The following is a 23,173-nucleotide window of genomic DNA, read 5'->3' as shown; positions in this document are numbered from 1 at the left end:
TTCAGATATTATCTGAAAATAATTAGTATTGAATTAAAAATTTTACATGTTAAAAAATACTAAACTAAAACAAAAATCAATAAAACAGTAAAAATCACTTTTAAACTTCTTTAAAAAAAAAATTCAAATATAAACATATTCAAAAAATATGTATTTTTTAAAATGGTGGAGTAAGATATGTTATCTTATACCTGGAAGACATAATATTTAGATCATTTATTACATAACTAATGATTCTAAGAGCCATTTGGGAATGATGATGAGTTAACTTTGTTCAATTAGAAGTCTGCATATTTAAGATAACAGAAAAGTAAAGAATAAAAATAAAATGTGATATTTACTTAAGATAAATTAAATTTATNAAAAAAATAGGCTGACACTTTAGCCGCTCGGCCTCCCGGACGTCATAAACAATGGGTTTACTATCATCAACGTGGCAATGGCGTTGAGAAAGAAAATGTTCCCAGACTTTCAGATTGGTTTTCTCGTATTAAAGAGCGAACGATCATTTTGAAACGTCAATATTTAAAAAAAAAATTTAATTTTTCTTAATTAGAAATTTAGGTTTCAAGCGTCCATTAAAATTTCGTACATCTGGCAAGGTTGAACTCAAAGGAAAATCTTAATGTTGGAGAGTGAACAATTAAAAAAATCGCCATACAAGCAAACTTGAGATTTTCAGTATTAGTTATAAATCCCTGATTGTGAAGACAATTGCATTAAAGGAGTTATGTTATCTCAAAAAGCGGAAAATTTCTAGCTTAGGCTGACGGGTTGGCAACTGCTTCTATAAGCAGATTCTCAGCTGAAAGATAGAGAATTGATAATTATGTACTGTACTGCACAATACAATACAATATATATATATATATATAAAACTGTATTTGATTTCCTTTAAAATTCTTTACCCTTGTGGCACGTGGATTACGCTAAGCTTGCGATAGGGATGACATGTGATGGATGGAGGTTCGACTTATCCGAGTTAAAGATCCATGAATATTTTTGAGCATTCGAATATAGATCCACCAGAGCGTCCCACATCTTTAGCTATTTCTCTGTCTGGGTCTTCACCGCGTATAGATTTGTTTAGTTGGGCTAATGTACATTTTCAGAACAGTTTGTCGTCTTTTTTTTTAGACATGCTCATTGTAAACTGAAGAGGTAATTATACTGTACACTATCTCAATCAAACAGACCTATGAATACATTATTGTTGTGTACAGTACACAAAAATTGCTTACCATTATTATAAAGGATTATTATTATTTTTTTTTTTTTGGATAATTTTGTACCATGATTTTCATATAAGCTGTTTATATGTTAATTATTTATATATTTTAAATATTTCCCAAATTGTAGGTTTTGTAAAATATTTTCCAAAATATATTAGCTTTGACTTCCTGTTGTGGATTCATAGTTACAATGTAACTTTTTTGATTAATCAATTACTTATAATTTGTTTTTCTTTTAACATTACATTTTCTTTGTTTAAGTATATTGGAATGAAATTAGTTTATTAATGGTTAATACTTTTTAATTTCATGGTAACTTATAAAGAATATATTGCACATTAACTAAAACTATTACAATAAAATTTCAAAAATGTCTTAAAATACCAATCCTTATGACAAAATATAATTGAATAAAAATTTGATTTTAAATTAATAAAATTTTAATTTTGATGAAAGTAATTAGAGAGTAAGATTTATATATTGCTATTAGAAACTGTTTATTCATTGGAATTTTTTTTTTGGTTGAAAAGGATCCACGACAACTGTCTGATTGCTGTTTCGTATTATTTCTTGTTGCTGGACTCCCCACTTTATCAACATTTCACCATGAGTCTCAAAAGCGAACACAACAAAACTAATTCTCTTATTCAAAACAGGTAAGTCATTTAAGTTCAGATATTATCTGAAAATAATTAGTATTGAATTAAAAATTTTACATGTTAAAAAATACTAAACTAAAACAAAAATCAATAAAACAGTAAAAATCACTTTTAAACTTCTTTAAAAAAAAAATTCAAATATAAACATATTCAAAAAATATGTATTTTTTAAAATGGTGGAGTAAGATATGTTATCTTATACCTGGAAGACATAATATTTAGATCATTTATTACATAACTAATGATTCTAAGAGCCATTTGGGAATGATGATGAGTTAACTTTGTTCAATTAGAAGTCTGCATATTTAAGATAACAGAAAAGTAAAGAATAAAAATAAAATGTGATATTTACTTAAGATAAATTAAATTTATGTTTCATTTTTATTTTGAAACAAGTTATTTTTGTTTTAAAACTTCACATTAATTATTATAAAATATTTAAAAACATTGACAACATTGTAACAATTAAAAATAATTTAATGTATTTTGATTGAATTTAATATTTCAATGTTAATTATATAAATTTAATCAAGATTTATAAATTTCAATAAAAATATTTTAACAATAAAATTGTTTCTAAGTTTAAAATAAATGAACATTGCACAATGTACAGTACAGTTTTAAAATTGATGAAATTTGGTTAAAAAAAATTAATGAAATTATATGAAATTGATATATAACTGAATTATTGTCATAATATTGCATTCATTAAATATTTGAAACTGAAATTATTTTCAATTTTAAATTTGATATTAAAATAATATTTATAAATTACTGAAATATGTATTGTAAGTATAAATCCAATTTTAGATTATCTAATGTTTTTAATAACATATAATATTAAAAAATCTTAACATATTTTATGCATGAATTATTAGGAAAAATTTTATTAAAATCATGTAGAATTTTAAAATAATTAAATACAATTTGAAGGTATTTATAATGATAAGTAATCTTTTATTTTTTTTCCATGAATAAATTTAGTATTTATATATGAATTTTAATATTTATAGCATTGAATAATTTACAGAATATAAAAGAGGATATATAAGTTTTTAAATATAAAATAAAATTTTCATATGATGATAGATTATCTCAAATTATCATTTTTTTAAATCTTTTTTTTTTATGCTGCATCTAAAATGTCTGCTTAATTAAGAATTCTATTAATAATTTTTCATGCCATTTATTACTGAGTTGACATTTGTCTGCATCAGTATTGGTTATTGGATAATGAATTGTTATTTTCTGCATATTTTTGTTATGCAAAATGGTTTATCATTTAAAATTTTTCATTCGTGATGCACTCTGGTTGGCTGAATAGCTTATGTGTCGGTTATTAGCTTTTGTCGTCTCGTCCAATCACTTGCCCTGGGTTATTCAATAGAGCCACCAGCTAAGATATCTTTCCAAGTAATGTTGTACAGTTCAGAGTAGATATCATGTTTTTACCAGCTGGTGGTGCAGTATCCAAACCGCATAGACCTCGTCGGGTGGGACGATATGGTTCACGTGATAAGGAAAGTACAATTTCCTCTCGTAACTCCTGTGGAAGTAATATTTCTCAGTCTTCAGGTTTGATTTCCAGCAATGATTACTTGGATGAAAGCTACTACGAGCTGTATATTTTACATAACAGAAACAAGAAAAAAAAAGTCAAGTAGGTATTAACAATGTTCCTAAAATCATCAGTTTCCGTCATTGCGGGTGACTGTTAATTATTTTATTTTTTTACTGCTAATTATTATTATTTCATACCCCAAATTAGGAATTAAATTTTTAAATATATAAAATTATTGTCAAGATTGTTATTTTCAATATGTTTTACCAATAACATTAAATATTTAATACATATTCATTATAAAACTTTCCTTTTTTTGTTCATATTTTAATCAAATAAAATTTTTATTAAATAAACTTACCCTAAACAAATCTTTTTAATAATAGATGTGATATTTTTGTTAAATCAAACAATTAATAGAATATTCTAATATTAGCAAATTGAATAATTATAGCAACCAAGAATTTGTAGAGTGAATGACAACAGAAACAGTACTTAGTAATGTTGCAGTTTCTTTTTGATTGTGCAAATTTTTAGCATTTTCTTTCTATATTTTTGTATAGTGCAAGATAAATGTTTATATTATTTTTTCCCTCCTAAAATTGTAAAACCTGCATGAATATATTTAGTTGAAACAAACCAAATGTGCAGCAATCTGTAATTGGGTCTTAGAAAAATTTTCCCTTTGTTACAATTTCCAATTGATTATAGTGCATCGTAGTGATTATTGTCTTGTGATATTTATTTAATAGATATTAAAAATTCATAAATTGTTTTGTTAGTTTATTTTCCTCTTTGCTGTGTTGTAGGTGAATAGGGTTCATTTATTTAAATATATAGTAATAGATACATTGAATTGCATGTACCGGTACAATAATGTAAATGCTTATATTTATTATTAGATAAATAAATTGAAGATAGTTTAACCATATTAATTTTTAAGTTGTTTTTTTATTATTTAAAAATTAATAGAAATACATACTCTGTCTTATAAAAAAATAATATTATATAAAAATGGTATTATGTAATAATATTAATTATGTATTAAATTTTTTTATTGCTGTCACTATCAATAGTATTAACAGGTAGGCTATATATTTATATTATATTAAATTTCTGAAAATGTTTAATATTTATTAATATTTATATTTTGATATCTTATATAAGATTTTTTAATTGTATACAATATCTCTTTCTTGCTTTTATATAAAGATATAATTTAAAAAAATATTTTCTATTTGTCTTATTTATAATGCAGTAGTCTATATATGTAAAAATATATAATATTCAACATAGCTTGCAGGCCTATGTGCAGGCATTATAAGAGAAATTAGATTTTAAAAAATAGAAGTTCTACATTAAATATTTTTAATATTTTATTGTAAATATATTTGATTAGTATTTTCATATTTGCAATGAAATATGAAAACACTAATAAAAAATTTCTATTCTCCAACTATCATTTTTTGAAACATATATGTATAATGAATATGAAGTTAAATACCAAGAATAAATAATTTTAATTATATCACAGGTAAAGGAATACTCAAATGATGATTATTTATTATATATTTCAATTATTATTAACATTTTATGTAATTAAAATCAGTGGCAGAACAACTTTACTTCATATGATGACATTATTTATTTGTATTTTTATTTTTAATTTTATTATTTTTACTTATATACTCAGTTTTTCATTAATAAGTTACTGTATATACTTTTTCAAATATATATTTATGTATACATAATTACAATAACTTTACTTCAGGCTATGAGATTTAAATGTAGCCTCTTTTTCTTTCCTACCCCATCTCCTGTCACAAAGGATAGTTTATCCCAAAAAAAGCCTTTAACCCTTGATTGAAAGAAGAATCAGAACAATTGTTTTGATTGTAGGTTGTAGGCTTATTGCTAGATATACTTGAACCCTTGTTTCCAGGCCATGATACAGCTGAATCACTTAATGCCATTGTAGTTCTGCCACTGATTAAAAATTATTTATAATAGTAAACCAGTGTTTGTATCAGAAAAAAATTTTAGGTAGTTAACCTGCTTTGTTAGCTGGTTGCTATTGTAAAACTTCCTTATGCACATGACAACAAAACAACATTCATATTATAACACTCATTTGTATACTAATCCATATTCTGGTTATCCTTAAAAAATAACAATCATAAATAAATAAAAATATTTTTAACTAGTTGGGAGAAATATATAACTGGCCAGTTGACCTGATAAAAACCCATTTTGATGGGAAAACTATAAATCTTTTAAAGTTAGAAAATGACAGAAAATTTAAATCTAAAAGAGAGTCTTTTAAAAGAATAGCAAAATAGATTTTCATGTATTAGTATAAAAACTAATATTATTCATGAAAATAAACTTTTTATTGCAATTCAATATTATTGAATTTTATATAATGTTTGATTTCTTACCATAATACTCTAGCATAATTAAATTTTATTTTATTTTCATAAAAACATAATTTTAAAAAAAGATATGGAATAGAAATAGACATAAAAATTTACAACAAATGAATAAAAATACATTATAATTTTAATTAATACTCAAAAGTTTAAAGATATATTTTGATATTAATTATTTTAATTGATTTAAAAATCATTATTAAAAATATAACCATAGTCTGTTCTAAATTTTACATTTGTATTTATCTTAAAATTTTTTTGTAAGAAAAACTATAATTTGTTTTTCTCTCTTGCACACTTTTATCTTTAAAAATATTCTAAACTGACTTCTTAAAATTAAGTTCAAAAGTGCCAGGAATGGGTTAAAAAATCAAAACATGTTGGGTTATAAAGAAGTTTGTAATATTTTTCAAAATAAATTACTCCAAACTTCAATACACTTTATCCAATGATTTCTCTAATTCCTGAAACATTTAGAAAAATCAGCTTGTTTCAGGGATTACAAAGTTGATTCAATTCATTATGTTTTGTTACATGCTCTTCCATGAGTTTTATTTATATTCCATTTTCCTTTTAAAGTGGGAACTGCTAGTCTTCCATAATTATTCTATTACCATAATCTATCTTTTAATGACTTTTTGTTGAAAAAACTTAAAAAGGAAAACTGTTTGAGTTAATAGAACTTGTACAAGATGAAATCTCTATTTTGTATTTTGTGGAAAATCAATTTTATATATACTTTGGTTTTTTTTATGAGTAATTACCACAGAAATTTTTATTGCTTTATCTACTCATAGTCTTAACTTAAATTTAAAATGTCATGGAATTTATGAAATGAATAGAGGAGAAATATAGTATAAATTAAATGTATTTAAATAAATCAAATACTTTCAGTTTGTTTAGATCATGAATTATATTATAACTCTAATATGAATATATTATAACTCTAACACATTCCTTTTAAAATTGAATTTTATAACTATGGCATATTTATATGTATTGATTTTGTACATTTTAATAAAGTAATTTGAATGCCATATAAATTAATGAAAAAAATTACTTTTTGCATTTTTTTTCCAATTAAGTTATATATCTAAATATGATATAGTAGAAACTTATTTTATTTATTTTGAAATTTGCCTATACTGATAATAACTGAACGGTAACATTAAAATTTTTGTTGTGCAGTGATAAGGAAATTGCAGAGAATAGATCCAAAATATAAGGAATGGTGTTTCTATATTTCAAATTGCAGGTATACCTTGCCTTACGTCGGTAATTGGTTCCAGGAGAGGTGACGTAAATCGAATTTACTTGTCTCCGAATCTACTTGTCATTAGACTAAACCATAAATTACCATTTCCGGTTCTGTATTTTATTTATTAATGCATTTTTAATAATATATGGTTAATAAAAATCTATTTTAAGCTTACAAACAAATAAATTTTAGTTTTTAATATAGTACAGAAAAAGTGATCTAAATTTACGAATTTACTGTACTGTAAATACAGTACATACTTGTAAATGTATATATTTTAATATGATTTTATGTGCTTTAAATGCTTTTCTACTGATATTACGACTTCAATATTTGTGGCGGACAGATGTAAAGTCAAATAAAATGACTTAAACTTGATTTTTATTTTTCCATATACTTTTTTGACAAATGATGTATAATTGGGAACAACGTAACTTGAAACGACATAAGTCGAGGTATACCTGTACTATTCTGTTGCATTGCACTTATTCAAATATTGATATGTAATTTCATAATGTTTGAAATCACTTTGTTTTTTACTGTAATTGAAAATAAAAAAAATAATTGAATTTTTATGGGAAACTTTCAAAATACAGTATTTTAAAATATTTTGTACATCAAAAGTAAAACAGTTGTGGTGTGTAGAGGACAAACAATAAATTACAAAGTTGTACCGATTAAAAAAAAAGGATTTATTTTTACTTTTCTTTCACGTGGCCCTACGTACACGCGGTTCTTTAGGATCCCAAACTATGTAGTTCATATATATCCAATACAGCCCGATATATCCTTTATATTAACAAAGGCGGGTGACACGTGTTTGCGACAAACAAAAGGCTTTGAGATATATCTCTGTAATACTGTATTATGATTAACTTAAACAATCTTAACCTAACTTATATACTAAAGAAGAAGTGTGAAAGAGAAGAAATATGAAGGGATAAGAAAAGTATAAGAGAAAGGTTGGTGTGGTACCTGGGTATTTCGAAAGTCTCCGATCTCCTTGACGTTGGAACTTGCGCTCAATTTGCCTTCCTCTCAGTTCCTTTTGTACCAGTTCTTAAAAACTCAAGGTGTTCTCAAAGCCCTCAATCTTAGCATCAGTCCAGTTTGTTCGTTCTCAGCCAACCTCAAGTCTGCTTTTTGTCCCACTCTGCGACAACTTCAACCTGTCCTTTTCTTCATACCTGATTATGCACTTGCAACATCAGGTCATGTAACCTTGTTACATTAATAAATCTAAATGAATGAATGAATGAATGTCCTTTTCTTCGTCTGCTCTCCTCAGACGCTGCCCAGAAAATGCCCCTTTCTCTTTCCCTGACGCCCTCCTGGCTTTTTTGTTTTCCTTTGTTTCCTCTTTTTGTTCTTGGACAAAGGTTGCCCCCACCCGTAGAGAAAGAATAAATGAGAAAGTTCTAGAAACAGAGACGTGAAAGACAAAGGATTTAGATTAATATAAAACTTATATTTAACCCCTATGTACATAGGCATGGCGTACCGCCACACAGTATTGAACTTGTTATAAAAGGTGAGTTGCTAGTTATGTATGTTATTTTTATATGTTTTGGTTTGTACAATTTAGATATAACCATTATATATATATCCTTTGTCCTAAATTAAATATATATATACACACCATGCTGGGGTAAAGTGATGGCTGGCTGAGTGCCTTGGTGATTATAGGCCATGGACACTGAAGTTGTCCCTAGTTGGCACTGTTTTTTTTATTATATTGTTAGACTGTAAACTGTGTATGCTATTATTGGTTTATTCTCCTGACACAGTTAAATGTTTCAGTTTCAGTGTTGTTTTGTTGCCATTTTTTGTTCTATCATCACACTGTCAGAAATTTACAAATAACACAATCTTTCATCTGTATGTCATCCATGTTAGCTAATTTTTATGGCATCAAAGGTGTTTTTTCTGTATACATATGATATTGAGGATATTATATATGATGATATGTCATCTTTCAAAGGAAATATCATAGAAAAAAGAGAAGAAGAAACAGATACTGAACAGGAGCAAGAAGATAAGGAGCAACTGGAGGAGGAAAAAGAAATAACTTACACTTCAAAACAAAGTGAGAAGTCTTTTTATGGTGGTCACCATTTGACCACTGGCATTGCAAGGACAAGAAAAGAAAATATTACTCATCTCTACCTGGTCCTGTTGGTGAAGTCAGAAACATGAAATCTATAATGCAATGTTGAAATTTATTCATAAAGAAGAAATTTTATGAAGTGCAGTGCAATATACAAACAAGCAAATTAAAAAAGTCCAACAAATTACATTAGAGAAAGGGATGCCAATTTAACAGATTTGATTGAAATAAAATCATTAATAGAAATTCTGTATTTAGCTGGTTTTAAAAAATCTTAACAGATGCCATATACATAATCTGTAGGCAATATACAGCTTGAGTTTAGTAGTAGTGAGAACTGTTAATGACCAAGAAAATAATTAAACTTTTAATAAATAACCTTAAGTTGATAATAATGAAACAAGAAGGGATAGAGTTCAAACGGATAAGCTGACCACAGTAAGAAATAATACAGATCCATTTGTAAAAAATTGTCAAAATATTATTGTATATTGAAACTGTACAATAGACAAAAGGTTGGAAGCATTTAGAGGGAGAGGCAGCTTTTGTCAGTACATACTCAGTAAGCCAAATGAACATGTTATCAAAGTTTTTCTTTGTTGGCTCCTATTTATACTCTACACACAACTGAAAGTTATTATAGAAGACAACCCAATGGACCATATTCTGTTTCAGATTTGCTGGAAGAAGTGAAATGTTTAACAAGCAATTACTGTATTTATTATGACAATGTCACAATGCTGAGTAACAATTTTTAATTATTTTTTAAATTTATTTAATTTAAAATATATGCTCTCCATCCCAAATTAGGAGTGGCTTGTCCCTGTACATCATAGTTTTTCTTTAACGATAGAGTCATGCCAGTGATCTATCTAACACCTTTCAAAGGAAAATTTTTGAAATGAAATAACGTGACTTCTGGCTTGCATCAGAAGTTCATATATAGTTAATCAGGAACTCCTGTCCTAAAGGTTTTCATATCTGGTCATGGATTTCATCTAACTAACTCTGTTCTTGAGATTAAGGAAAGACAGGCAGATAGACAGATGGCAGTGGGAATTTATCAGTCTACAAATTTTTCAAATTGCAGCCCACTAAAGTGTATATATAGTTCATGCAAAAATGTAACAATAGATATTGGTTTATAAGTTATAAATTAGCTATGGATCTATTTAAAATTGATAAACTGGCAATTGTAGAAACAATTCAATTTGAAAAAATGAGTGCTACTGACAAAATTACTTAATTACTCAATTATACAATTATATCTTATATAATATATATAGCCATTTTTACTTTTCCAATGTTATATATGACAGAGAGAAAGTATGGCAATTGGTCAAAAATGGCTCCCAAAATTTTAGCATTTTTGGATGCAGGACCTTCAAACACTGAGAAATGCAAAAAAGAATTTGGGGTTTTTCTATATGTATTGATATGAGTGTGTGTGTGTGTTTGTATGGGGGAACACAATTTTGTTCACCCATTTTGAAGCTTAATAACTCCTGTGCTTTTTGTTGAAAATTTCTGAAATTTCGTAGGGAGGTTTGTGTATTAGGGGAATTGATGCTATTAAATTTTGGTGCTTAAAGGTCAAGGGGGTGGGGAGACAGGGGGGTCAAGTGACATATCTCAAATGGAGTCAGACTTACTGAAGATTTTACTCATTATTGGCATTTACAATTTTTTTTTATAAGACTCATCTCTAGCCTTAAAATTAAGCATTTTGCCATTTTATACTAATTAATAATATAAAAAGTTTTTAAAATAAAATTTCATAACTGATAGCATCACATGTTTAAATTCTTTTGCTGGAAAAGTTATGCAACTTGTTGCTAGATTTTTTTCTCTTGTATTTAATAAATATTATGTTTTTTGTTTTCATTGTGGTATTTTTGTTTTATTTTCTTATATATATCACAAATAAACATAGTGCTTCACAGAAACTATTATTCTTTATACTATTTATTTTAAAATTGTATATTTATTCCTATTATTAATTTCATGAACAGAAGAACGTGTAATAGAGAGGCATTTACAAAGTTTGCCTCAGTTTATTATTCTTCACTATTTGATACTGCTTATTAAAAATTTACTTGACTAATAAATTTGAATTCTATACTTATCTTATAGTCAACAAAGATAAACTAACTTATTACTAAAGAAGAAACAAGCAAGTAGAGATTTACATGTTTATATTAAATGTTGGGTTGTCTAAATACTGTATTTACTCGCATATAAGACAATCTTGCATATAGGACAAGGTATGACTTTAAAGATCAAAATAAAGAAAATTAGGTTTATTAATACAATTCTAATTTTATTTTGTTTAATCACAAATAAAATATCAAATGTATGCAAATGCACACATTGTCCTGCAAAAATTACTGGCATTTTAAACTTTAAGGAAAAATCTTGTAAAATCGACATAATTTGTTCATGTAAAGCTGGATAATGGGAACTTTTTTTGCCAATTGAATCCACTCTCCATTGATTACACTTATGAGTTTCTCCGAATTCTGATTTCCGAATAATTATCTGTTTTCACATGGGAATGGATTAAAACTTATATCAGGCTCCTGTGTGATTTTGGAATTTCTATTTGGAATTCAATTCAAAAGCTTTGCTTTTTCTATTGCTATTCATCTTTACTCCTGACAATACACAAGAACGATTCAAACTACCCTGATAAAATGCTTTTGTTTTAAACACTAGAGGGTGAGCATCCTGTAAAAAATGGAAATACACGATTTACAAAATTTATTGCAAAATGCTAAAAATTCTTTGCTTGTGTGTATAGGATGACATAGGTTTTTGAAGCAGTGAAAAATGAATAAAAACCTTGTCTTATATACAAGTAAATACAGTATGTATATTATAATTTACTCATATATGATGGGTCTGCCTTACATAAATTTACTTGAATAAAACTGAGCCCACCAAAGGCTGAGTGTACCACAGCCTACAATAAGAACAGCCTAGCCATTTGCTTTGAATATGTGTGTCGATTCCTGAGGCGGTTTGCACATAATCCTCACTAGGAGCGCTGATGACCGGACTATTCGATCAAGTGATCAACGGTAATTCTGTTGCAAAGACGTGCTTATGATAGATTTTAAAAAATTAAAATTTCGAAAATATTTTATATCAAGATACTGGTGAATTTTTAAAAGGTTTGATTTAAAATGGTTCATTGTTCTGTGCCATTTTGTACATCAAACAAATCGAAAAAAGATGGAACAAGTGTTCACGAATATCCCGCGGAAGAGAATTTACGTTTAAATTAAAATGGTAAAAGCTGTCAGCAGAAAAGGTAAGTTTTATTTAATGCTCCATAATTAAGTAATGTAGGAAAAATTATAACATCTATGCTACATCCATTGATGCTACTTTTGCAATTATTTTATATGCTGTAAGGGTTCGTGCAAAGACCACGTGTCCCCATATTTCCCAAATCTTACCTTCCCCCTTCCCATTGTGATCTTTTGTGGCTTTTATAAAACCCCCCTTAAAAAAGCACATGGAAAATTTCAACCCCCGAAAATTTATATATTACAGTACTTTCTTTTATCGAATTTCTCGGATTTTTCAAAAACAGTAGAAAGACATTGCTAAAAACTACATGGGTGTATTTGAAAAGCACTTAATTTCAGCTTTTTAAATACAAAAAAATTAAATACATATAACTCCCCCTTAATGAGGACAAATACGGTTTTAGCACGACTCCTAATTGCAATGAGATTAGGCTATATTTTTTAAACTTTTGTACAATTTATCTATTTATGCTTACAAATTATTTATAGATAGTATAACTAATAGATTTACTGTATAAGCTAACTCTTTTTAAAATTTACAGATGAAAACAGTTCAAAACTTTGGAAGCCAAGTGACTGGTCAGTTGTCTGCAGTAAGCACTTTCTGGAATCAGATTATAAACCATGGTGAAAACTAGGATGGTGAAAACTGATGATTTTTGTAATATTTTTAAAAATTTTAATTTTGTTTATAAAATGTTAATATTAATAAAAATTAATGTAATAAAGTAACAGAAAACATGTTTTTGTATTATTTTTACTATGTTTCATTGCTTTAAAAAATTGTAAGAATATAAAATATTTTTAAAGTTGAAAATTGTCTTAATGTGGCCAGAATAGGTACAGTACATCTACCCTATTAATTATTGCATTTAACCGTCTAGATAATTATTGATATGTCTATTGTTTTAGATAGTTCTGCAGAAATCCGGAAAAAATCTTAATTAAAAAAATCAATAATTTGCTATATCCTAAGTTTGAATTTCTGTTTTGTTTTACGAATATATGACAGCATATAGCTAGGATAACTTAATCAGTGTGTTGTTATGGTCCGTTGTGTGGCTCCATCTAGCGTGAGAAAATATTTTCGCTTGGACACAACACCTCAATAGGATTTCCCCCATTTGACTAGGCTGTTCTTATTGTAGGCTGTGAGTGTACAAACCACTGAACACTGCTAGTTGGTTGTGCATTTATGTCTTGTCAATGGACTGGCTGGACGGGCCAATGACATAGTGCCTTCCGTATGAAGCAGGCTGCATCGTTGGCTTGCTTATTTAGCTGTATTATATGGTGGTACACCAGTATATTTGTTATTTTTTTTCACCTATGTTTTATATATGTTTTTCTATTTTTCCTTTATTCCTTCTTTGTTCTTTATTCTTTTGTATATATTTCCTGGAACTTTCTTCCAAGTGTGGGTGGTGGGTAACCTGGTTAGAGGACAAAAGAAAGAAATAGCCCAGAGGGCAAAAGGGAGAGACAAGTAGGGTCACTTTGGACTGGAACTTGGAAGAGAGAAGACATGTCGGAGAGGTCTCCAGGTCATTTTAGCATCGGCTGGAGAAAGTGACAAAAAGTTTTTTTAAAAAAAAAAGGGGGGAACCGAAACCCGAGAGGAAAGAAGTATCTTGCATTAAGAACATTCCAAGGGGTATAGTGGAGTATTGATCAACTTTCACCTACAATCGTTCCTCACCATCCAGAACTATACCATCCGATCACCACCACTTTGATCGTCAACTATTGGGTACCCATTCTTGCTTGGTCCTATATTTCTATCTATCCTTTTCTCTCTTTCCTTTATTAGAATAATTAGTATTTAAGTTATTGATAAGTATTTCTTTGTAACGTGATATATTTTTTGTTCTGCCTGTGTATTCGAAAAAGTTTTTTTTTGACGAAAAAGAACTAGGAGTGTTGGAATCCGGAAGATCCTGTCAAGTGTTAATTTTCGAGTAAAATAAAAGAACGTTTTGTAATTCTAATTTATGCATCTCTTTGTTAGATAATTCTCATCACGTGCATATGACCACAATTAAAGCCATTTACCAGGGAATGTGTTCTATGTGTTTCAAATAATTATAAAATAGTCTAACTTCAAAACCATAGAACTACATAAATGAAGATAAAAAATGTAAGCAAAATACAATCCCCTTTTTCTTTTTGTGAATAAATTATTACTATAGATAAATATCAGATAACAATTTTTAGTTTTATTTAATTTTAATCAGATAAAAATAAATATACATTATTACACAATATATTATTGTTTTTTCAGTAAATTTCATTATTTATTTAATTTTGTTTTTTTTTTTAAAGTATATAAACTATATATTATATATAATAGTATATAGTATATATTATATAAACTATATAACAGTTTCTATTAGTTAATCAAGAAATATTTAATAATAGATTACATTTACATATTCATTCCATGTAAAAATGTATTTACACAAATATAAGAAGATAATAACTGCAAATGAAGTCAAACCTTCAACAGCAAGCAACAAGCAAGAGCATTATTACCAACATTGCTAGATTTCTATGACTGGATTAAAAAACACTTAAATAATCAATGCTTTTTTGTTTTTGTTTTTTTACTCTTTCTGTCCTGTGGGCTCTTTTTTTACTGTATATTTAGTTAGACTAACTTTGTATGCTGTATTTTAAACTTTACACAAACATATCTGGCAAGTTAATTTAATTTTTACATGTGTAATAAGACTTATTTAATGTTCTTTCGCATCATAAGATTATGTTACTATAGTTTAAAATCACTCAAAACTAAACTGTATAAATTGAGATCATACTGCATTGTTATTATTTTAATCTTCTTACAACTAATTAACTGCAGATTGACAGCTGGATGGTTGAGCAGTTAAGGTGGCAGTCTACTACTATGGAGGACTCAGGAAAAGGACCATCTAGATGGGTTTTTTGAACCTAGGAATTTTTAGGAGAGGCAGTCTGTCCAGATATGTTGGGCATTGTTTCTCACTGTCTGCCCCATTATGGGCCTGCTGAATCATATTGGGCTTGCTAAAATGGCCCTCTTTGTGCCCACAGGGTGGAATGGGTTTTAAATGAATAAAAGAAAATTACTCCACTAGACACTTAGTTTACTGGCAGTTGCAGATAATTTTTAAAATAATGTTAATTGTTTATATCAAGTTACAAAATTATTAGACATGAATCTTATTCCATGAATCCAATTTCAATTGGAATTGGATTCGTGGAATAAGACAACACAAGACACAGTGACCTCCAAAGAGGTAGTGCTTCCTGGGAGGACTTCTATAGGGAAACTGGCTCCTATTTAGGTGTTAGACATGTAAAGAAATTTTGGAAAACTCCATTAAGTCCATTAATGAGGTGTAAATTCATGATCAACAACAAGTGTTGTTGATTGTGAGTGTATTTATGCACTCAGCCACTATTGAGTGTCAAGAATTATAAAATGCAATATGGAAGAGAGCATCTTGAAATGCTTCTAAGAGGATTTGGCTGAGCTCCTTGTATATCAGTTGGTATATTTAATTTTTTAAAATTTTTTTGATTTTAAAAATGATATGTTGGGCAAAATTACAAATTGTTTGGTAGGAAATGAGTTAAAATACTTTAAAAATTTTATTTTTTGGAATATTTAACTTGTTTTCCCTCCTTCACAGGTTTTATGACTACTTTTAAAAATTGAAATGTCTAAATTTTATCTTTACAACCTGATATTTATTTGAAAGAGTATCCAATTAAAATGCAACCAACAGCATATTAGCTAAAATTTTTTCATTGATTAAGTAAAGTTTCCAAAATACTTGCAACAATGGATTAATTTTTTGCAATGCTTCCAGTAATAATGCAATCAGTAGGAAAATTTTTGAAATCTGTCTAATAATTTTGTAATTTGTGTGCTATTTAAGAAATGTTTTTCAAAATTTTGAAAAGTATGAAAATTCTTCACTTAAATAGTGGCAAGGACTGTAATTCTAGTTTACCTGCTGGGCTAGCTGATGGACTGAGATATTATTAATCTAAATGTGATTAAACCAAATGATTTCTGTAATTAATCAAGCTATTATTTTACTGTGGGCATAAATGTAATTAAAATGTACAGCATAACAAACAATTTACTTACCCTTTGTATATTTTTGTTAAATGATATTAGTCCTTTTTTTTACATGTTCATGGGCTGTGGCCAGTGTTGTCTTATACATTAGGTACTTTAGGCACAGGCTTATGAAATTAAAAATTGAGAAAATGGAAGTTATGAGAATTAAAATAAAATATTAAATTAAACTTTTGTTCAGTCAGTTTATTTTATGTAGACTTTTTTACACTTTTTGCATGCAAAATCTTTAATAATTTCCTCAACTGACAATTGTTTTAATATTTCACTTTCTGTGGAAAGTACAGATAAATATGATAATTTCGTTTGAGACAAATTAGATCTTGAATAATTTTTAATGTGATTTAATGTTGAAAAAGATCATTCTCCAACAGAATTTGATCCTAAGATTGACATGTACTGTACATTCTAAGAGCAATATTCATATTAAGAAAGTTGGATAGTAAATTCTGCTCCTTTTTCAGCAGCAATAATTCATGTACTGTTTTGCAATCTGGAAATAATTTTAAAAAGATAAAAGAAAAAGATTATATTTAAAAATTTAAAAAGTGCCTAGGTCCTCCAAAAAGGTTAATGTGGCTCTGACTGCAGCCTCCATTTACCTTGTGCTAGTTAGTCAATTGTTAAAACAGCCCTGGCCTGCCTACCATCATTACATCTACTCTGATTGAAAAGTCGTTCAGTCTGTTTTTACAATTATTAGAAAGATTATAACAGTACTTAACATGTAAACAAAATTAACATTGTAATATTTTAATTATTATTTAAAATCCACTAATATATTGTCCATATTATGGTATTATTGATTACAGTTTATATAAATTAATTTTATTTAAATCTAAAAAAAATAAACAGGATAAATTAACAACAGCTACTTTACAACTGGTTAAAATTATTGAACTACAATAGAAATTAATAAACAGGATATGTCAGGAATATATCCATGCTAGTATTTCAAAAATATAAGTGAAGCATGCAATGCTTCACTTATATTTATGTTGTAAATGCCAAAAAAGAAACTTTTCAGGAGAGGTAAAAAACATTTTTTCTAATGAATGAATTAATTTCAATTGTACAATAAAATGGTAAAAAACACTCACTCGGTTACAAATTATCTAGAATATCAAAACAGTGTAAATATAAACCGCAATGTTTTACATGCCAAAAGTCACGTGACTTGCGCTCTGGCACTTTAAACATTATATTTTCATATAAATTCATCTTCAAAATACAGCCACTTACACTGCCAATAGTGCCACAATATTCTTTTGTGGCAGAAAACATTGCATTTAGTATTCAGTTCTTTAATAAAACATATTTAGAAAAAAATGGCATTTACAACGTTATGGCATTGCACGCTTCAAGTTAGAGAAGTGTTGATTGAATTTGAAAAATTTTTTAAATATTTGCAAAGTAAAAAGTTCAAAATTTCTAGCAAATAGCTGAAGAAATAAGGTAAAAAAAGAACTGGAGCCAAGAATTTTTAAAAGAATTTATGGCTCTGGGCTCTGGCTCCAAAGCGCTGTGTAATAGTCTGTGTAGTAGTCCTTCTCTATCATGTCACTGCAAATGAATTGTTGGAATGCTAATATCAGAATGTGTAGTGATTGTCATGCATAAAAATTTACATCTGCCAATAATATAGGAAGAAACAGGGTTCTGTACTGAGGCTTACTTCTGTCTCTGGACTGTAGACAAAGACACTGTTCCAGCTATTTATGCTTGAGTTACAATCAGACAATCATCTCAACTAGGAATCTGTATGGGGCATCAAGAGTCTGCTGTGTATTTGTGCCCTGATGTATACACTGCTCACTACACCAATCAGTTTATAGTCAGGTTAGAACAGCCCAAATGGCAGACACTTTGCAAAATGGCCAAGTGGGAAGCAGAATGGCCATTTTGCAAAGTGTCTGCCATTTGGGCTGTTCTAACCTGACTATTAACTGATTGGTGTAGGGAGCAGTGATGGAGTTTATCAATTGTGTGTAATGTCTGTGTCATACAGACATGTTTGGCATTTGAAGACCTGCAAACAAGTATACTTAAAATTCTGAACACGCTGAATCTCTGAGTCTTTTTACGGGATACTGAGATAGTGATTTTAAGACACTCTGGTGGCATTATTTGACATAACTTTAAGCCAAGTTTTTCAGTAAGCAAACAGTTCTATCCTGGTGCATAGCTTTTATGTTAATAAATGTATTTTTGTAAATATTGATTTATACATTACAGAAATATTAACCTATAAATATATAAATAAATATTTTTAGAATATTTTAAAAATTCCTTAATGTTATTTTACTTAAGCGATCATGTTTATGTCACATAAATATAAAATTAGATGATGGCTGTTTAAATAATTGAAAATGCAAATCATTAAAACTTTTTAAGTTAAAGAATTTTTCTTTGTGATTTTTTCAGTTTCATTATAATTAAAGAATGTAAAAAACTATAAGAAAATTATCAAAATGAACTATTATGTAAGAATTACTACTGGTACTATTGTGTAAGAATTCAAAAAGTACTATTTATTTAAGATAGCTGATAAAAAGTTTATTATTAAGAAGTGTTTTCAAGTTAAGTGCAGACATCATTAGTTTTGTTTTAATTATAAAAAACAAGTATTTCAAAATTTATAATTTCTGTTGTTTAACATATTTGCTTTATTTTAAATTTTACATCAGTTTTAAAAATATTTCTTGAAATATTTTTAAACTATTTCATGTACAAATGCAAGCAAAATATACAAAATATGTGGAAAAATCTGATAAAATCTGTGGGTTAGTTATCTAATAACTGTGGAAATTGTGTGGAAAACATTAAACCCTTCCATTTCCAGTCAAACACACTTATTTCACTATGAGCTAGACAATGATCTTTTATTATCTATTTTCTAATGTAATCAATGCTTTTACAACAGTACTTGCAGAAAAGGTTTCCATTGTCATACCTTCCTTCATCTTGGAATTTGTGCAATTTTTAGTTGTTACATAACATCCAAATGGCTATTCCATGTGCAAAAAGAATGCACCAAGAAAGCCATTTGGATGTTACATAACATCCAAATGGCTTTCTTGGTGCATTCTTTTTGCACATGGAATAGCCATTTACTACACTGTTTTATGATAGCAGCACAAAATCAAGTATACAACATAAGTGTGCACATAAAGTGAGAGTGAAACTTGAGTTTTGTGGTTTAAAAATTTGATGTTTTCTTGCTTTAGGTCTTAGCAAAACCTGAAATTCTGCATGTGTAGAATAGACAAGAATAGGAAATTCTGTGGGTCCATGGATTTATAAATATTAATTAAAACATATTATTTCTAGTTAATATATTTATTGCTATCATAAACAATGCAAACACCATCCATGGGGAAAAAAGTGCTTTATGTAATTTGCCTGCCTCCAGTCATGGGCTTCCAATATAAGTGTTTGCTTCAGCTTGTTACACTAACATTTCTTCAGGATTTTCATCACTTAGTAATGACTCAGAAATGTAATTAACAATTTTGTAATTAACAAGAGAAAGATATTATTGTATATTTACTTTTAAAAAAGTAAATACTGTATACAATAATATCTTTCTTAATAATATCTTTATTAATAAAATCTGATCAGGATATCCAAAATACTTTTTCACAGATCAGATTTTATTAATAATTTCTGACTATTATGTAAGACAATTGAAGTAAGATTTTATTTCAATACAGTTTATTCCAATTTCTTAGTTGAAAAACATTTTTCTTATAAGAAATAATTTGATTCTTATAAAGGAAACTAAGTAATTAAATTTATAAGGAGATACTCAGCATTTCTCATTGGCAATATATCAATATATGTGTTCCAAAATTGTTCATAAATCATTTCACTTTTATGACCATAAATTGAAATTTTCTTATAGGACCACATTGTACCTTCCGATTTCAAAAAGTTTGTCATAATCAATTGTCTTTATGCTGCCAATTCAAGGAGATATACTATTTTTTAATGTCAGTATTTCAGGTATTTAGACTTTTACAAATCTATCTAGTTTTCAGAAAAATGTAGATTTATGATTTATATACAGTATACTGTTTTTATTTGTTACAGTTTTTAAATTAAAAAATATGAGCAAAGATTTAATCAAATTCTATATTTGCATTAAATTATTTAAGTCCATAATTAATGTGACTTTACTTAGGGCAGCATTTTTCATCTTTTTAAGCCCAATGGCCAGTGAAATATCTGAAAAAATTCTATGGACCACTACGTGGCCTAATATTTTTTAAATCTATGTCAGTATTACCAACATTTGGGACATACCATGCCTTTTATAACATAATAAATTTAAAAGCATGTTTTGAATACATACAGAAGCATAATTAATTAAAGTGAAAGTAAACTACTAAAAGTGAACCCTCATTGAACAAAGTTTTAATCTTTATTAATTTAACTTTGTCTGTGGGCCCCTGAACCATCATTGCAGACTACAGGTTGAGAAATACTGACTTAAGCATGTCTTTTATTTTAATTTTAATTCTCATTTGAGGATATTAATTTTATTTTGTAATTTTGATAATGTATGCTTAAGTATGTCTTAAAATGAAACATTATTATTTTGCATTGTTCTATAATAAAGTAATGAATCTTTCAGAGCGATTACTGCCAGAAATATCTTTTAACAATTTTTTTGATAGGCACTCTATAAAAATATATATAAACATCTGAATAACCCAATGTATTATTAATCATCCAACCATTGCCTGATTAATTTGACTGATGGTTGGATAATCAATCTGTAAAATTTACTGATAATGTTTTTGAATGGATTTCCAAAAAATAGCAAACATTAACTTTCTTTTTATGTTTTCATAATAAATTTATTACAATTAATTATTATTGGGCTGCAATTTGAGAAAATTGTAGACCTTGTGGCAGTATGCCATGTATTTTGTATATAGTTTATATGTTATTATAATTAGCTTTATTTTTCTCTCTACATTCCTTTCTTTCCCCTTTTTTTTTCCTTTTCTTTATTCTATGGTCTACTCTCTATGGAGAGTTTTTCCTCGAAATTCCTTTACTTATTGGCTATCGAAAACACCCTAAAGCAAGGGGAGGGGAAGGTAAGATGAGAAGTAAGTGAGAGGAGAGGGAGGTGGATTTTTGAGTGTGTATGTGAGACAAAGAGCGAGTCTCAGAGATGGAAGAAATATCCGTGATAGACTCACGGAAATTAAGAACGAATCTTTGCATCATAACCGCCGACAGTCGTATGACTTGAAGGAAAAAAGGGGAGATCCTTCCAACTTTATGTAAGATTCTCAGTAAGGACATTGCAAAGAGAAACGATTTTCGAAGGCCATGCATACTAGCATTGGGTACCCCTTTTCTGAGTTCTAACTTTCCTTTACCTATCCCCTATCTTCTTACCTTAGTTTAATATTAGTTTAAGTCTTATTTGTTATTAGTGTTTAAGATAGTTTTAGATTTTCGCACAATGATTTTTAATAATGGTTCTTTATGTTGTGTACTATGATATGGGGTTTTGTTTGTGTAACCTTGTTTGCGATTCTGATTGTTTCTAACTGTCAGGACATAAAGTTAGCACTGGCATTCTAAAGAAGCCTGTAATTAAGCTTTCAGCCTTAATTAAAGTTATCCTTTTTGTCATACTTTGTTTCCACATGTCTTCCTCAAAGATGAAAACTACATACTTTCACAACCTTTAAATTTCCACTGATGGTCATCTGTCTTTCCTTAATTTTGAGAACAGAGTTAAATAGAAAATATATGAGACCATATATGGAAACTTTAGGGGCAGGAGGTCCTGATTAACTATATATGAACTTCCAATGCAAACCAGAAATCATGTTATTTCAATTCAAAAATTCCCTCAAAAGATGTTAGATAGATGATGACTGTTGCTAATAGGAAAAGTATGAGGTACAGGGGAAAACCACAACTAATTTGAGGTGGAGAGCTATATTTTAAATTAAATAAATTAAAAATTACAGTCCGGCATTGTGACAATGTTCCAATAAATAATATTATTAATATATAATTATAATTTTTCTCTACTAAGCATTTATCTAAAAAATAAATTAGACTTAATAGATTAAAAATATATATTAATATATTTTAATTAATGATTACAAATACTTTTTAAAATATATATCATTAGTAAGCTATACACTCATAAATACTTCTTTGGTTTTTTTATAATTTATTTTTTCCAGCAGATAATATATGCAATTATATTATTTCATTTAATTAAATCAAAATTTGATTATTCCACATGTAGATACAGTATATCTGCAAAATATACTACTTTTTTGTTTTAGGTTTTATAAATAAAATTATTTTGATTCAAGTTTTATAGAAACCAAATAATCTTTTTAATGAAATAAGAAACTTTTTTTGGTTTGTTCTTGGATCAGTTTCAGCTTACAAAACATTTGGAACAGGAAACAGAATACAAAAATACAAACTTTTCTTTTTG

The 23,173-nt window shown here is 27.8% G+C and overlaps 1 protein-coding gene across 3 annotated transcripts in view; it reads left to right on the top strand.

Annotated features, from left to right (window-relative positions):
* Positions 1 to 450: 450 nt before the first annotated feature.
* Positions 451 to 23,173, top strand: part of LOC111628791 (voltage-gated potassium channel subunit beta-2-like) — a 93,880-nt gene continuing 71,157 nt past the window's right edge. Inside the window, exons 1-3 of one of the 3 annotated variants that reach the window (XM_023372638.1) lie at positions 451 to 1,161; positions 1,763 to 1,888; positions 4,529 to 4,537. In XM_023372638.1, the coding sequence (XP_023228406.1) occupies positions 1,839 to 1,888; positions 4,529 to 4,537 (59 nt within the window). In that variant the 5' untranslated portion in view covers positions 451 to 1,161; positions 1,763 to 1,838. Of the gene's footprint in view, positions 1,162 to 1,401; positions 1,425 to 1,762; positions 1,889 to 4,528; positions 4,538 to 23,173 lie in introns of those variants that run through there. The other 2 variants (XM_023372636.1, XM_023372637.1) reach the window with 2 other exon arrangements.

Source organism: Centruroides sculpturatus, unplaced genomic scaffold (assembly GCF_000671375.1).
Source record: "Centruroides sculpturatus isolate CEXI.00-Female unplaced genomic scaffold, Cexi_2.0 scaffold485, whole genome shotgun sequence".
Classification (NCBI taxonomy): Eukaryota; Metazoa; Arthropoda; class Arachnida; order Scorpiones; family Buthidae; genus Centruroides; species Centruroides sculpturatus.
The sequence above is the reverse complement of the archived record's forward strand: the minus strand, read 5'-3'. Positions and strand labels throughout refer to the sequence as shown.